The sequence below is a fragment of the Procambarus clarkii genome, chromosome 35 (genome assembly GCF_040958095.1).
Source record: "Procambarus clarkii isolate CNS0578487 chromosome 35, FALCON_Pclarkii_2.0, whole genome shotgun sequence".
Classification (NCBI taxonomy): domain Eukaryota; kingdom Metazoa; phylum Arthropoda; class Malacostraca; order Decapoda; family Cambaridae; genus Procambarus; species Procambarus clarkii.
The window spans coordinates 29,955,221-29,973,265 of record NC_091184.1 but is presented as its reverse complement, the minus strand read 5'-3'; the positions used below and the strand labels follow the sequence as shown (position 1 = coordinate 29,973,265).

Sequence of the window (18,045 nt, the reverse complement as noted above, 5' to 3'; positions counted from 1 at the left end):
ACTCATTTAGAGTGCTGTGTAGGTTAGAGTGCTGCCTAGCCTAAGTGTAGGGTAGAGTGCTGCCTAGCCTAAGTGTAGGGTAGAGTGCTGCCTAGCCTAAGTGTAGGGTAGAGTGCTGCCTAGCCTAAGTGTAGGGTAGAGTGCTGCCTAGCCTAAGTGTAGGGTAGAGCACTGCCTAGCCTAAGTGTAGGGTAGAGTGCTGCCTAGCCTAAGTGTAGGGTAGAGTGCTGCCTAGCCTATACCTAGATTGATAATTCCTGTAATAAATGCACACACTATTCATTTAACCACTTGTTCATATTTTGAGATGTCAGACTTTGTATACTTTTCTGGGCTACCCACGTGCAATCAAATCATATAGTTATTTACCATATTGATTTCAACTTAATCTTTCAGGAAGAGGAGTTGCCTACGGAGATTAAGAAAGAGGCAGAAGCCTATTGGAAAAATAAATATAATGGCCTTTCCCATCAATCAGTTAAACAATGGTAAGTATCATATTCGGAAGCAATGTTTACTGGTAAGAATTGGGATATCTTCTTATTTCCGAACATTTTTAGTGCCGTCATATTATTTTTTAAACGTGATTACAGCCTCCTCATCCTTCTCCCTCTTGTTTCTTGTAGTCCTCCTCATCCTTGTATCCTTGTAACATCCTCCTCCTTCTCAGCTTACCCTCCTTTCTCTTCTCCCATTTCCCTCTCTTTTCTCCAGTTTCCCTCTCTGCTTCCCCATTTTCCTTTCCCTCCTGCCTTTCTCCAGCTTCCTACCCATCTTCCCCTTCCCAGTCCTCTGTATGAGTTTCATCTGCAATTTTGTTTCTTCTGAAATTTGCTAATTTTGCTGTTTTATACAAAACATTGTTATGATTGTAGTAGTACAAACCATATAACACAATTTGGCACACATTTTGTTACAATACCACAATTGCTTGTCTCTCCTTGTATATTAGTCTTTCTTCAGGAAGTGCATTATAGGCTTTTAGGCAGTCTAGGAAGATGCAGTCTACCTATCCTTCTCTTGCCTTATTTTGGTGATTGTCAGAATTCAGTCAAGTTTGTTAATGTTAAGCATGATCTTCTCTCCCTGAAGCTGTGTTGTGCCTCTGTTTTAAAATTTACTCTCTAAATGTTCTACAATCCTTTTTCTGAGGACTTTTTAGAATCTTGCATGAAATTCATGTTAATGACACTGGTCTATAGTTTAGTATCTTAAGGCTGTCCCCTTCCTTCAATATTGGAACTTTATTTACCTTTTCCAGATTTATGGTAGCTCTCTCATCACTAGTGTAATGTTGAACACTATAGTTAATGGTTAACACAAGCCCTCTGCAGCTTCATTTGGTTCCCATGGTGATACAGTATCTGGTCTGGTCCTGCTACTTTCGGTACATCCAGTTCCTCCAGGTATCATTTTACCTCTAATACGTTAACTTTTCTGTCTAATATTGTTTCTGGTCATCTGTTGTCACCCCTTCTTAGACACTTATCTGGTTCTGATTGTTGAGTTTTCACATGCTTCTTTGTCATCTAAGAGTGCTTCTCCCTGTTCCTTCAACCTTATCACATGGTTTAACTGTTCTATTGATTTTTTAATTAATGTGTTATAAGTTCAATCATCTCATTTGTTGACTTCCATTTCTGTCTCATTGAACCTACCACAGATAATCCCTAACCCTTCTGTAGTCCCCTCCTTTGTATTCTCTCTTGCTACTTGCTCATTTTCCAGCTCTTTCATTTATACAGTGTAATCAAACACAGTAATGTAGTGGTCACTGACTCCTAGTGATACCTCAGATTGTAAGTTCTCTACATCAGTGGGTGCCAACCTTTCAGAGCTCACAGATCGCTAAATTCATAATTTTAAATACCCCAGACCACTAATGTGAATCCCACGGTCCACCAAACAAGAAATGATAGTTATTAAAGTCAATTACTTGATGCCATTAAATAGAGTATAAACAGTTCAAGAAAATACACGAAATACATTGTTTTTGTTAAATACAAAAATACATTGTTACATACAATGCACAAATAAAATTGTCTGGTGGACCACCAGTGGTCCGCAGATCACAGGTTGGCGACCGCTGCTCTACATCATCTTCATTTTGGGTAAATACTAGGTCTAGGGTAGTTAGATCATCTCTTTCTCTTGTCGGCTAACTGATATGCTGCCACAGGAAATCTTGCTCTTGATATTTCATCTACCCTGTGATGATCCTTTGTTGACAAGTCTATTTCCTTGTGGTTAAAATCCCAAAGTACAGTTATTTGATCTTTGCTTTTCTTTTACCATTGGGCATGCTTCCTTGCATTTATATTCCTCTCATGATCTTCCTGTAATGTAGGGGGTTGTAAATAACCTACCACTATCTTCCTGGTCTTTACTGTTATCATACCTAGTATAAAATCGTCCTCACAACTCCAATGTTCTTATATCAATAGGGCTACTCCTCCCCCCTCCCCCCCCATCCTGTTTATCTTTTCTTTTTGTGCTTCCTGGTATTCTCTTTGGAATATTGTATCCTCTATTATGTTTGCAGTTTTGTCTCTGTAACTGAGATGATATGAGGATGCAGTTCCACCACCAGTTCTTGCAATTCTACTCCTTTATTTGTAACACCATCTGCATTTCTGTATAAAAATTTTGTACTTTACATTCTACTGGACTGCTTTGTTTCCATTCTGAGGGGTAGATTCTCCTTTTGGGCTAGTTCCATTCCTGAGGGTAGCATTTGTGAGTGTTGGTCTAATCACAGAGTATCACTGTATATATACACAGTATACACAAGGCAATAGGTATGCATTTGTAGATATCATGTATACAAAGTATACATAAATTCAAAGTATACATAAACTCTGGCATAAATTCAGTAACTATATTCTTATTGTGTTATTTTAGTAATGCAGGTATTGTACAGTATATTAGTTATACCTGTACTGTACTATATATGCAAAGCTGAGCATAAGTAATTCTAAATTTTATGAACTATGGTTTTTGATATACAGTAAAATTAATTTTATATTTATTGTCATATTTTTTAGTGAAGCTTGCAATGATAAAGGGAAGAAGTATGTTCTCTCCATGTTCCCATATCCATCTGGTAAGCTGCATATGGGCCACGTCCGTGTGTATGCCACCAGCGATGCCATGGCCAGGTATTACCGGGTCAGAGGATACAAGGTATATACACAATATTTTTTGCCACTACTGCTCTTGCCAAGCCTGTGTAGAGTAGTTTTTCAAACTAATATTGCTTGTGTACACAATTTAATACTTTGCATTCTTTTGATAACATTTTGATTTTTTACTGGTTGATACTGAAGATTTAATAAAATGTTTGATTGGCACAGTAGTCAGTGCAGTTGGTTTAGAACCAAAAGATCCTGGATGCAATCCTCGCAGTAGGATGGAAATTTTGGATATGTTGTGTTTTACCTGATCCCTCTGTTCATAGAACAGTAAACAGGTACCCAGGAGTTAGGCAGTTGTTGACCCAGGGGGGACCTTGATAAGCCTATCAGGCTTCTTGTCCCCCCACAATGTGAAATGTATTGCTTTTTGTATACAGTCTAACATGAGATGCCTGAAGTGGAACCAAGAAATAATAATTATTTTCAGCTTAGCCAAAGCATATGGAATCATCATTTTCAGCTTCCACATATCTCTCACCAGTGATTCAAGGAACTCTCATCCACTCGCCTTACCCCGGTAAGTGGCTGGGAATTCCTCGATCGCTGGTTCGAGTCAGTTCGGTGCTTCAGTTGATTTCCTCATTGATGTACAGTATATCACTTTTGTGTGATTTCTTTGTGTATAGGAAAAATAATCTTTTTTTTTTAAGCTCCATATTAAGCAGTTATGGATACGTTTAAATTCTTATGTAATCTTTTAATAGTAAATCATATAGTATCTGTATATAGTAAATTAAATACATGTATTATTTATTTGTCAGGTTATTCATCCTATGGGCTGGGATGCTTTTGGCCTACCAGCTGAAAATGCAGCAATTGATAGTGGTGAGATGCCTGAAAAATGGACCTTGAGTAATATTCAGCAGATGAAAGATCAGCTACAGGAGCTGGGTTGCAGATTTGACTGGGATCGAGAGATTGCAACATGTGATCCAAAATATTACCGTTGGACTCAAGCCATTTTTCTCCTCTTGTTTCAAGCAGGACTGGTATATCAGGAGGAGGTTAGTGATGACTTTGTTTTATGTGCTGTACCTGTATTCAGCATTCTTTGGCAGTCTACGATTATAATAATATGATATATGATGATAATTTTAATTATTATTATTTGATGGGGCTACTTCAGTATAACTGCCCATTATTTCCTGCTTGAATATAGCTTACATTATTTTACCTGAACTGAACGTGCATTGTGTACTGTATTACAGTAAAAGTTCAGTACCTCAGGTTATATAGGGCAGGACATAAGTAGGGTTATACAGAGATTATTTTTTTTACATTGGCCGGGCCGCGGGGACGCTAAGCCCCGGAAACACCTCAAGGTAAGGATCATTACTCTACCATCAAAACTATAAAACTCATATTTACAAACTTTAATTTAAAAATTTGGTATTGCTGCCTCATTTGCAAAATTACTACTGGTACTAGACCACACACCAGAAGTTGAAGGGACGACGACGTTTCGCTCCGTCCTTGACCATTCTCAAGTCGATTGAGAATGGTCCAGGACGGACCGAAACGTCGTCGTCCCTTCAACTTCTAGTGTGTGGTCTGGTCAACATACTTCAGCCACGTTATTATGACTCATCGCCTACTACTGGTACTAGCAGTAGGCATCCATCAGTCTCTGGAGAATATGGAGTTGCACTCTGGTACTAGCAGCATATAAAATAATCTAATCCATGCAGCTTGAGCAGTGCAAATGTTTTTTTACTTATATATAAAATGTAATCTTCAGTAAAGTTAAAGTAAAGTTTTGCTTGCTATTTCTCTACATAATTGCTACTCTCTACTCTACCTTTTTGTACGGTTTGTCAAGACCTTTAAAAGCAATATTTCTATGTACTTAACCACTGGTATTGGTGGTGTTCCTTACAGATTTTGGTACCAAGAATGATTGACATCTTAGGTACTGTGGAGATTTATTACAGAGAGCCTGCCACACCACCTGCCCACCAACACCCTGAATCACACCACCTATCTTTAAACAAAAACTACACCACCTGCACATCGACACCCCGCACCAACATCAATTAACTCCCTTCACTACCACCACTAATTCTCCACGCATGCTTACTTGCAACCAACATTGTGCAAGAAGCTAATTGTCTTTTTTAAAGTAGTTTACATTGTGTGTAAAGCGAGGGAGAATATTTTAAGTTTAATTAATGCTGACTAACAGATTCTTTTTGACAGGCATTGGTGAACTGGGACCCAGTGGATCAGACTGTGTTGGCAAATGAGCAGGTGGACGTCAATGGTTACTCGTGGAGGTCTGGTGCCAGAGTGGAGAAACGCTTTCTGAAACAGTGGTTTATCAAGACAACCAGGTATAAATATAGAGGAATACATTGGTGTTGTCAATGTTTCACATGTTTGAATGCATTTACATTCCAATTTGTAGCTATCATGCATAATTTGATTTTAAATATCTATGTACCTATCTTGAGGTTATCTTGAGATGATTTCGGGGCTTTAGTGTCCCCACGGCCCGGTCCTCGACCAGGCCTCCACCCCCAGGAAGCAGCCCGTGACAGCTGACTAACTCCCAGGTACCTATTTACTGCTAGGTAACAGGGGCATTCAGGGTGAAAGAAACTTTGCCCATTTGTTTCTGCCTCGTGCGGGAATCGAACCCGCGCCACAGAATTACGAGTCCTGCGCGCTATCCACCAGGCTACGAGGCCCCTCATACCCTATACTGTATATCTTTTATAAGTTGGTTTGGGTATTTTTTCCCTCCGTAATCTGTGACCATTCCGAGTGTTTAAACCTTATATTATAATAAAATATTGATATACTGTACTGTACTTCATTATAGTAACAATTTTCATATTCTGGTATTTCAGTTAACTCACTCTTACTGATTTGCCCAGGACCCAACTAAAACTTGTGCATACTGTAGTATAAGATAAGATAAATAACATACAATAAAACCACATAAATTGGGAATATTATAACCCAGTTTGATTTATTCTTACTTAATGACTCATAAGAATCAATATATACATAGTGTTTAACAAATGTGAGAGTCCATAGACATTTGAGAGAACTAATTATTAGTATTATTACTATATAGATATATAAATGCCATAAGATGAATTTTTTTGTAAACCTCTAAATTACTGTGTGTTGTGTAAGAATATAATAATAGTGGTGGAGAAATCATTTATTGCCCTCAATCTTGTGCTGTACAGTGCTCTTAAGATGATCCAACATAACACGGATCACATGCTGGGTGAAGTTCAATCTACCATTATTCTTGTAAACTTGGGCCTACTAGATTACCTACAACGAACAAATAAAAAATGTTAATTTAAATTTCATATTGGTATAAGAGTTTGTTACCCCTTTTATTACCATGATATTTTGTTGCGGTCTGATAAAACTACTGTATTCATGAAATTTTGTTTTCAATTTCAGGTTTTCAAAATCTCTCGTTGATGGTTTGTCTGACCCAACATTGGAAAATTGGAGTGACATCGTCAAGATTCAGCGTCATTGGGTTGGAGATTGTGTAGGGTACAGGGTAGAGATGCCTGTAGAGCAGACGGATACATGTAGTAAAGATACTTATGTACAAGAAAGTGGGAAATTGGCCTTATGGATGGCACAGCCCGAGCTTATATATGGAATAAGCTTTATTGGAGTTCATTCTGGTCATAAATATGATTCAGACTCTTACAAAGTACGGAAACATGATAAATATCAGTTATTGAGTGTTTGTGCTGTTTGCCCTATCAGTCAATGACGAATTCCAGTTATTGTTTGTGATGATTTGCCATACATTGAAGATGCTGAGTTTTATGTAGGAATTCCTTGCATATCCAATGTTGATATGTCTGTTGCAAGAACATGTAATTTTGAAACTCCAGAAGTTATTGAAAATGGCAAACTAGTAAATTGTGGTAACTTAAGCGGCTTAATGTTGGACTCGGCAAGAACACTAGTGACTAACCCTTAAACTGCGCATGGCGTATATATACGCCCTGAGTAACATGTCCCATGGTGCGCATGGCGTATATATACGCCATAGGGTGCCAGGCCTGATTCAAATGGCCCGCGGCTACACGGGGTTCACAGTAGCTTCCTCAGGGCTCTTGTAAACAGATGCCATTTTGAAAAAAAATCGTGGGCAATATTCTCAGGTGTGAGAGGCACAGTACTGTTGGAGCAACCAAGGCCGGCGCACGCAGCATGAGTGAACAGCATTGATGTTCAGCTTGTGACCACAGCATCGCCGAAAAATGTCAAAATAAATATATAATTGTTATTATTTAGCGATGACAATATTACAGATGACCAATGACTGTGATATAAATAACCAGGGTTGTGATAATAGCAGGATTGTTGTAATAATTAGCACTGTGGGAGGAGTGATGCTGAGAGATGGAGGGAGACAGCATCGTTTACTGACTGTGTGGCCACCTGTTATTGTTTGCATTCACCATACCAGGTCAGTGGTTCTCTATGGTGAACACAAATGTAGATACTTATATATAATGTGTGTATTAGTGTAATAACAGCAAAAGGATTATGCTGGGAGGAGCCATATAGGTGACGGAGGTGACATCGTCTGCACGATTTGTCTAGCTGTTTAGAGGGTGGCCACTATGCTCTTTGGGCGCACTACAAGCTTAGGTGTACAGTTACGGTGCATAAAACATGTAGATATTTATATATAATATGTGTATATAGGGTAATAACACTGCAAAAGGTATTGTTGGGGGAGAAAGTTTAGTGCGTGTGACCTTGAAAGAGTGAGGGAGCCGCCAGCCGCCATCTGTGTATAGCGACGACTCTTAGTGCCTGAACTAACTATATCAGCTTGGCTGTACAGTTGTGGTGAACAAAATATACACATACTTATATATAACGTCTGTATATAGTGTAATAACACCACAAATGGTATTGTTGGGGGAGAAAGTTTAGTGCGTGTGTTGAGGGAATGGCAGCGAGTGGCTGGCTGGTGTGTGGCGGTAACTCCTCGTTGCTTTTCGACTCTCAATACCAACTTAGTGGTTCGTTATGGTGACCAAAACATGCCAATACTTATATATAACCTGTGTATAGAGTGTAATAGCAGCAAAACTATTTGTTCATTGTTTTATAAACATAATAATTGAATCACTAATATGCACATCATACTTTTGAGTATAGTGATTATTAACCACTTTTATTATATAAATATATTACAATACACACTATTGAATAATATTACTGCAAAAAAACTAAGAAAAAATCAATCGGAGACATTGAAACAATTAGGTAATAATATCTTTGTGGCAACTCCCATCTGTCAACGCGGGTGACGCTGACCGGGTCTGACGACCGCTCTGTCAACGCCCACTTTTTGCCAGACTTCCTCGGTCAATTGCGCCCAAAATATGTCACCTACGATTTTTTTTTTTTTTCCGTGCTCAGGGGACACAAATTAACATGTTTAGAAGAGGAAAAATTTTTTTTGAATATTTTTTTTTTCTTGCGCACAGGGGTGTAAATGTCCCAAGGACCCCTGAGCAGTGTAAGGGCTAAGCAACTTGCTGAAATAGGAGCAGGGGGATTTCAGACTAGTGTTAAGTTACGTGACTGGTTGATATCACGACAGCGGTACTGGGGCACCCCAATTCCAATCATTCACTGTCTAGATTGTGGATTAGTCCCTGTGCCTGAGGACCAGCTTCCAGTAGAACTGCCTCAGATTACAAGCTTCCCAAAAAGAGGTATATCGCCACTGAAGGAGGCAAGTGACTGGCGGAAATACAGTTGTCCAAGGTCAGGCAATTTTTTAGTGTAAATGCAGTATATATATACAATAAATTATATGTATTTGAATTGTAACAAATTATAATTAGAAAAATTTAGAATTATATTTTATTGTTCTGTATGTGTACATGTGCAAAAGTTTATACATGTACACAATTTACTGTACTATATATTATAACATGCCTGAATAATTTCTAGGAATCTGCCGCTAATAACTATATATTTTATCTTGTGAATTCATTTTGTAACCCAACTTTATTTTGTGATGACAGATGTGGAGGTGAGGCAGAACGTGAGACAGACACAATGGACACCTTTGTTGATTCATCTTGGTATTTTCTTCGTTTCCTTGATCCCAACAACAGCAAGGCGGCCTTCTGCTACAACATTCAAGATACAATGATGCCTGTTGATCTGTATGTTGGGGGCAAAGAACATGGTATATGTCCATATTTTTTTTTTAAATGTATGCAATTGACTTAGTTGACATTAACTTAATTGACTTAGGGAGCCGATCGGCCGAGCGAACAGCACGCTGGACTTGTGATCCTGTGGTCCTGGGTTCGATCCCGGGCACCGGCGAGAAACAATGGGCAGAGTTTCTTTCACCCTATGCCCCTGTTACCTAGCAGTAAAATAGGTACCTGGGTGTTAGTCAGCTGTCACGGGCTGCTTCCTGGGGGTGGAGGCCTGGTCGAGGACCGGGCTGCGGGGACACTAAAGCCTCGAAATCATCTCGAGATAACCTCAAGACACTGCTTCTGGATGTAAGCACTTAAATTTGTAATAGTAATTTTATTTACTACTGTGAGAGATACCTTTGCTGCTCTTAATATAAATTTGTTTGATGCAGCACAGTCATTGTTGTTAGATTTCTTTGCATTTGACATTTTGTTTATGGCCATCAAATGTATGGGAGAGCAGCACAGGTTTGCACTGTGGTTAAGTTTGCCCACTCGAGTATCGGGGTTGACTGTTCATACCTTGTTCTATGTAGGTGCTGATTGCCCAGTTGATGGACCATAACACAGCAGCAAACTTGGTGGTAATTATGGCAGGGTGGACCTCGAATGACCGAGAAGTCAAGGCAAACCTACTTTTTTTTTATATATATATACTGTAGTTTGTAAAGATAATGTGTTCATTATACAGTATAGAATATAACAGCATAATTGCCAATGACTTATGGGAGTTATGTACTATTTAGTAGATTACTTCACATTCTTTAGTGGAGTTCAGTAAATGAATGTGGTTGCTGGTCCTACCGTGGTAAGTGTGGTAAACCCACTTATCAAAATATGGCTGATGGCTAAGGTTTGCCCTGGTGGTAACCACCTTAGCTTATTGGCACTCATCACATTAGGCAATGGAGGACTTTCCTATCCATGTGGACAACTACCTTTTCAAAGGTACTTGTCCCCTTGTAAATAGGGTGTCAGGTACATATATTGAAACACTACTTTCTATCCCTGTTGTTTGGATTCTCCTGCGCGGTTGCCTGTCCCTCAATAGAATTCTTGGTGACTCAGATACTTTTGATGTCGTTCGCCTTATGCGTTTTTGTTCTCGTATTGGCATTCTTGGTGATATTTAGCACCCTCTGATTATTCCGCACATTTGATGGTGCTACATAGCCTTCCCGGTTTGGTGCATTCTTTTGATAACTACTTACTTGGATTCTCCTGTTCCTTCTCCTTGTCTCCTCCTCCTCCTTGAGCTTGTTACGTTGGTCTAAGCTACAAGTGGGATTTGCTGGCTTTGCCAACTCTGTTGTGGTAATGGGTACTGTCACTTGGAGGAAGGAGGTATGGGTAATTTAGAATTACAAATGCCATGTAGTTAGCAAAGCAACTATTGATGTCAATGTTTTTTCTTTTTTTCTTAGAAGGATTTTAGGGTATTTCTTGCTGTTTTGTCTAGTAGCATTCTAGTCCCTCAGTAGTGGCTTGAAATAGACATTGTCTGCCTTGGATAATTTTCATAAAAAAACAAACATTTGCAAAGATACTTGTTACAAGAACCTTGCGGATGACACGTCCTCGGTGGGCCACATGGGCTCTAGCCCAGGGAGCATACAAGGGACTGGCTCAGGAATAATGCAGTTTACTATTACCTTATTTTCTGCAAGCTGATGTGTGTCTACCCAGTGAAAGTGGAGCAATGATTAGTATTTACACAGTACTGTATATATATTTATGTAATGTTATTTTAAAAGCTACATACAATATCATACTGCATCTTAAGTTAGCAATTAAGTCATTCTTTTTACACTCACTTAAGTACAGTTTGATGTACCATGTAAGTCTTTGAAAGTAAATATTAGTAAATAGTTCATTTACATGCATGTATTAGGGCTTGGTAAAGATGTGTAAGACTTTATGATGAATATTATTTTCCAGCTGACCTTCACTTGTACTTTGCCCGATTTATGCAACATTTTCTGGGCAGCAAGGGGATGGTAAGCCACTCGGAGCCCTTCAAGAGGCTCATCATGATGGGTATGGTCATGGGACAGTCATATTTGGTTAAAGGTTCTGGACGTTACATCACTAAAGACCAAGTAGATTTTTCAGGTAAGCTTTTCTCTGAATGACATGTTTACATTAATTGCAAAATGTCTTAAATTTTAGTTTGAAAGAATTACAGTAAGCATGTTGATCTTGTAATTTAGATCCTACAGATTAGAAATCTAATTAACAAAACTTTATTTGTTGATGAAAACAGTTTATTAGCAAAAATAAAAAATGGCTGCAAGGAAAACATGAATATACCCAATATCTTCTCCTTAAATACTTGATTTGTGGTGAAAAAATACATTTTAAGGTGTCCTGGGCTCAGCTTGTACTACTGTACAGTATTACATTGTCTATATATAATTAATAAGCAAAGCAAATAAGTTATAAATCTCAAAACGACTACCACCGTATTGCAAAATTGGTTATAACATGGGCAGTGCTGTAGAACCGCACTCTAATGAATTATTGGAGTAAGGATGGAATGGTCCACAATGGGACTGATCCACCTTCTTTGAGGGGGTGATTTTATTTGTTGGAAAGTCCTCTGCCTGCCTTGATTATTGTTTTTTTCCCTCATCCCACTATTTTGAGTGGTCCGGCATTTGTGGCATACAAATGCATTTGTGCCACATAGGTCCTGCATTTTTGTGGCACAAATGCAGTGATCCTGCATTTGTGGCATACAAATGCTGCATATATTTAACCTACACTTTGTACATCATAATAGTACTGTATAGCTCCAAACTGGCCCTTCAAGAGGGTATTCTCAATCCAGACAAAGTGAGTGCAAATGCCATCATTGTTAAAATACTGGTTATCTTGAGATGATTTCGGGGCTTTTTAGTGTTCCCGCGGCCCGGTCCTCGACCAGGCCTCCGCCCCCAGGAAGCAGCCTGTGACAGCTGACTAACACCCAGGTACCTATTTTTACTGCTAGGTAACAGGGGCATAGGGTGAAAGAAACTGCCCATTGTTTCTCGCCGGCGCCTGGGATCGAACCCAGGACCACAGGATCACAAGTCCAGTGTGCTGTCCGCTCGGCCGACCTGCTCCCTAACCGGCTGACCGGCTCCTGGTGGTCTAATGCTGTAGGCTGTAGCTCCACAAATTAATAAAAAAACATTACACAATCTTAATTTCCTTTATGACATACAATAGAACAATTATTGGTCAAAATTTTGGTGGCAAAATTATAAATGGAGGACAATTATTTGCGACAGAAACAAAATAATTTTGAAGATCTGTGCACCACAAGTACCTCATGGCATGTGTGGTTCAATAACAAATAAATCACAGAAAATGTATTATTCTACAATTGGCATCTTTTGCAACATGTGATAAAGCCGTAATTTGTGTAAATTTTGGTGCCAAAATTATGTACAGTATGTGCATTTATCATTAGACCCATGAATGTAAAATGATCACGAAGGATCCTGTTCTCACCACTGGCAGTAGCTGGTGCCTCAGCCAAGAGAGAGGCAGTGAGGCAAGCAACTCAAACTGTGATGCTGATGCTGCTTTATTTTGACATCACAGAAAAAACATTCCTGCAATCTTCATTTACTGTATCGTATAACGAAGCAACCCTGTCATTTTCCATTTATTAGTCTCTCTAAGGGAAACCCTACGACTGTGTTGTACAATAATTTTATGTTTTCTTGCAGTTAATCCACCAGTGGAGCTTGGATCTGGTGCACCAATAGAAGTTACATATGAAAAAATGAGCAAGAGCAAACTAAATGGCGTTGACCCACAGGTATTGGCAGTGCCCACATAGAGACTAGCAAAATTTGGCATAAAATTACAAATACTCTTGATTATAATAAACATTTTATGTATGGCCAGTAGCCAATCAGCTGATATCAGTTACCTCTAGGACACTATTATCAGACAGGTCAAAGGATTGTCATAATATTGATTCATATCATTGTACACAATCCATGTACCATTTCATCCTGTAGGACTATGTAGACATGTTCCTTCTAATTTAACTTGTTTGTGAATTGAGCTGAAATTGGAGACCTTGCCTAAAAGTTAAGGGAAATATTTGCTTATGACACCAGTGACGTTGATATTTTACAGGAAGTTCTACAGAAATATGGTACAGATACCACCAGACTGCTGATGTTAGCCAACTTTGCTCCTTCATCGCAAAGAAACTGGTCTGAGGAAAGTAAGTCGGTCAAGATTTGGTTCTGTGTTTTAATGTACTGTGCATTATTATTGCCATGAAGATGAAGGATTTTCATACATTTTAGAAATTATAAAAAATAATATTGAAAATTGTGTTGTCATTTTGAATCTAGAAAAATTCTTTGCAATAATTTCTTTGTACATGATACACATCTTAGGTTGTTAATACCTTCTATTGTATCTATTGGAGATTTTTGTTCAGTTTTTCAGATCCCAATTAGATTTTTATATTTTATGTTGTAGCGTTTCCTGGCATCCTTAATTGGCAGAAACGTCTGTGGTTGACTGTTGCGGATTTTATACGCATCCGAAAGAATAAAGAAGAAAGCAATGGAATGTCTTTAAGGTAGAATTATTTTTAACTGCTATTTGTTACTCAGTTGGGGTGGTCTGTATTGCCTCCACATTATGCATTATAAAATTATAGTATTTATTGGCCTTAAAGTAGGCCAACTAATTTATCAGATAATGTTAAATTCTGTATAATACATCTTTATTTTGAAATATTATATTTCATGATTGATAATAACTATTGGTTGACTTTTGTTGTGTAGGCCAACCTTGTAATTACCCTGTAACGGTTCTGGAAATCAATGTCCCTGCAATTCGGTTTCTGACAAAGCCTCCTGGTAGTCTGGTCAACCAGGCTGTTAGATGCTGCTGCTCACACACAGTCTTGACATATGAATCACAGCCTGGTTGATCAAGTATTGTTTGGAGGCATTTTTCAAGTTCTCTTTTAAACATAAGAGGTCGGTTAGTTCTGCTGCTAATATACAGAGGGAGTGTATTGAAAAGTCTTGGGCTCATGATGGTGTGGTTAGGGCTTAGGAATATTTGTATTTTCCTGCACAGAAATAACACCACATGAGACTAGAAGGCATGGCTGAATGTGCAAAATTGCCATTGAAAAGTAGAGGGGCAATATTTACATTGAAAGAAAACTTGATCAACTTCAAAGGCCCAAGACTTTTCAGTACTTCCAATTTGGCCCCATACTGCATCAGGTTTTCATGGTGCTTAAAAATAAAGATGTTATTTTTGCAATTCTGTTTGCCTTAGGACAAATAGTTTTGGCTGGAGGATTGTGTCTGGAACATCCTTTGTATGGAACATATAAATTCTTCTCTTATGAATTTAATCTACCTAGAATATTCTACTCCCTGTAGGGAGTAAGATTATTGCTACCAAATATAATTTTATGACAACCTTTTTATATATGATTTATTGTATCTTACAGCTCGGAAGAAGCTCAGGAAAATGATAAATTCCTGTGGGAGAGCCGCAACCGTTACCTTCAAAGCATTACTTTTCATTTTGAACATACTCATCAGTTGAGTGTTGCTATCTCATACATGCAGGGTTTAACTGGCAATCTGCGGGTGAGTGTGTCTTTACATGTATTCAAATACAATACATTGAAAGTGTTTCCTAATTTGAAACTCATTCAAAATCTTGGAAGAATACTTTAAATGTCCTCATTCATTATATGTACAGTACAGGTATATATTTTTTAAAATAGTGCAATATTACAAGCCATAGAACAACCACCAATGCCAATTTTGATAAAAACCGGATAAGGAAGCAGAAATTTGATTGTTGACAAATGGTTTGGTCACGTGCCCTTATGACTGACTGGTTATTCACAATAAAATCCCTGCTCCCACTTGGTATTTTCCTCAGAGATCTTATAATAAGTTTTAAAATTTGCTCGGCATTTCGTATGCTATTTTAGCTATGTTTGTTGATTCCTAGTTGGCTAGAATGAGTATTTGCCTCCACTATAGATACTGTATTTATAATTGGTGAATTAACCTCTTACTAACTCGCATCACATTACTTTGACTTTGCCGTAGCGGAGATCTGACTCGTCTCGTGTTAATGTGATTGCAGGAGTCATTAATGTTTGTGTTATAATATTTATAGTAAAACAGTGCTAGTCTGATGTTTAGTGGATGCTGTCAAGAAAACTTGACTTCTTTTAACATTTATAATATTTCACATTGAAGATTAATAATAATGTATGCATATTTATATACAACTGTTTAATTTACAATTACAAATTCTCTTTTCAGAAAGTACAAAGGTGCTGTGCATTAAGCGAGGAATTTGAGTTGACATTAGGAGCATTAATAATTATGCTGGCCCCCTTAACTCCTCACTTTGCCAGTGAACTGTGGGCAGGATACTGTAGTGTTGCTACCTCTCCACACACCAAACACGTCTGTATATGTCATGTCCCTTAATTCACTTATTTTGGAAAATGATACATTATTATAAAGAATATATGATTTATATGTATATGATTTAACTAATATTTCCTTATTAAATTAGTTTGTAGGGTACATATATGTATAAATATATACTTTTAAGCCTGCATTTGAAAGTAATGTACCGAGGAGTAATTTATAATTTAATTTTCAGGACCTTCCTGTAGTAGAGCAGTCTTGGCCTGAAGTTGATCAAGATTACTCTCTTTCTCTTAAGTATTCGGTTAGTATAATTTAAACTTAGTCTATTGAAAACCTGACTAACACATCAAAATTTTGTGGAATATTATGGAAGATATCTAATATTGATTCAGCTGAAATCAATGTTATACTAATACAGTACTGGTATTGTACGGTATATATTCAAGTACAGTAGATACCATTTAATTCATTGTTAATACTCTTTCACCTCTTGGATCTGTATGCAGGATGATTGGACTTTCACCACTTAATGTCATCTTGAACAAGACTAACAAGTGATCAGACAAACTTCCAGATGCTCCTCTCACTATCACACCTTATTTTAACAGCCACCTGGCTGGGGAAGATTTGATCCGTTCTGTGCAGATCCGGATTTTCAAGATAGCACTGTACTGTACTTATTTTCAGTCGTCGCAAGAGTGTGGCCCAATTTCAATTTGTTTATACTGTATAGCCTAATGTAGTTTGGCATCCATAACGCCAACTTACCCCTCCCGTCAGTACCATACTGTTCACTATCCATATTATCTCCCTCCAGTCATTAAATCAATCATCCTGCACCTCCACTACCACCTACGTCCATCTTCTGCAATCATCATTTACTGTCTCCTCCATCTTCACCTTCATTCACCATCACCATTCACCATCTGCCAATACAAATTATATTCACTCTGCTGAAACCACCATTTTAATGCTCATTACTCCAACCTATGCATATTACACCAGCCTGTATGCGTTACACCAGCTTGTAATTGTTACATTCCCTGTGCTGGTTACGCTTCTGTGGCCTGAGATGCTGACCTACGGATACCTTTCTCAATTGCTGACAGGGTTTATTAAGTAAATAAATACTGTAATTCACAAATGCTTCTTAATACATTTCTTTACATATACAGTATTTCTCTAATTTAAAAAATATATATTAAATGGCACAAAAGAATATTGGATAAATAATAGAATATTCAAAATGTTATTGTCTTATGTATGGATGATAGCTGTGGGGTAATGGTTATCAAACTGTTAAAAATATTGTTAGTCTGCAGTGGACTTCACCTTGACCTTAACAGATCTTTGATGCTACATTATATACATTTTTGTCACAGATACCTGGCAAAGAGACACGTGAGGTGAAAGTGGCCAGGAAGATACTGGACCACTTGACCCCTGATGCAGCGTTAGATCTGATTGCTGCTGATGATGACTTTAAAGACTACATGGAAGGAAGGTCCATCATCACAACACATCTCAAAGTCCTACCAGGGATGGAAGCCTCTGTGCATTTCACATATGAGGTGCAAGACGTGGCTAAAGTAAAGGCAGTGTTTAAGAAGATGAAGGCAGAGAAGAAAAAGCAGAAAATGGAAAAAAGATTAAACGAGCAATTAAGAAAAGCAGAAAGTTGATAATAGTAATGTAAGCTTGTAATACTGTACAGTGTTATAATTAATATGTGAAATTACTTGTAAATATTTAGTATTTTTATGTGTGTTCCTAATTTGACAGATGATGAAGACAAGTAATAAATTATACGCAAAGGCACATGACCATTTATCTCTCTGCTGGCATCTCCACCCGTCACCCCCTCCCCCCCCCTCATTGAGTACAATTGCTTATTTTGTTTTAGTGACTCATCTGCAGTAATATAAACTAAGGCTATAATTCTTTCTCTTCCAATTTTGCAACCTCGGACATGCTGAAGCCTTACTTGGTGAACATCTACAGTTGAATTATATCATCTTTACAATTTTGAAATACTGTAATTAGAAAAATCTTTTATTTTGTATGAATTGTATTGACACAGTCTGTATTTACACTTAAACCTTCACCTAAGAGCTTCCTGGAACTGGTAGCATGCATTTCTTGCATTAAAGTGAGATCCCCAGGTACCAGCAAACTTTTGCAATC

General features: G+C 38.0%; 1 protein-coding gene across 1 annotated transcript in view; it reads left to right on the top strand.

Moving 5' to 3' along the window:
- Positions 1-17,679, top strand: part of LOC123752135 (probable leucine--tRNA ligase, mitochondrial) — a 41,207-nt gene extending 23,528 nt beyond the window's left edge. The window contains 16 exon segments of the mRNA XM_069336005.1: positions 397-488; positions 3,045-3,183; positions 3,956-4,198; positions 5,391-5,524; positions 6,618-7,143; positions 7,752-7,760; positions 8,731-8,969; positions 9,233-9,399; positions 11,360-11,533; positions 13,141-13,232; positions 13,559-13,649; positions 13,913-14,015; positions 14,910-15,051; positions 15,745-15,891; positions 16,094-16,162; positions 17,244-17,679. Of these exon segments, the coding sequence (XP_069192106.1) occupies positions 397-488; positions 3,045-3,183; positions 3,956-4,198; positions 5,391-5,524; positions 6,618-7,143; positions 7,752-7,760; positions 8,731-8,969; positions 9,233-9,399; positions 11,360-11,533; positions 13,141-13,232; positions 13,559-13,649; positions 13,913-14,015; positions 14,910-15,051; positions 15,745-15,891; positions 16,094-16,162; positions 17,244-17,543 (2,667 nt within the window). The 3' untranslated portion in view covers positions 17,544-17,679.
- The last annotated feature ends 366 nt before the right edge of the window (positions 17,680-18,045 follow it).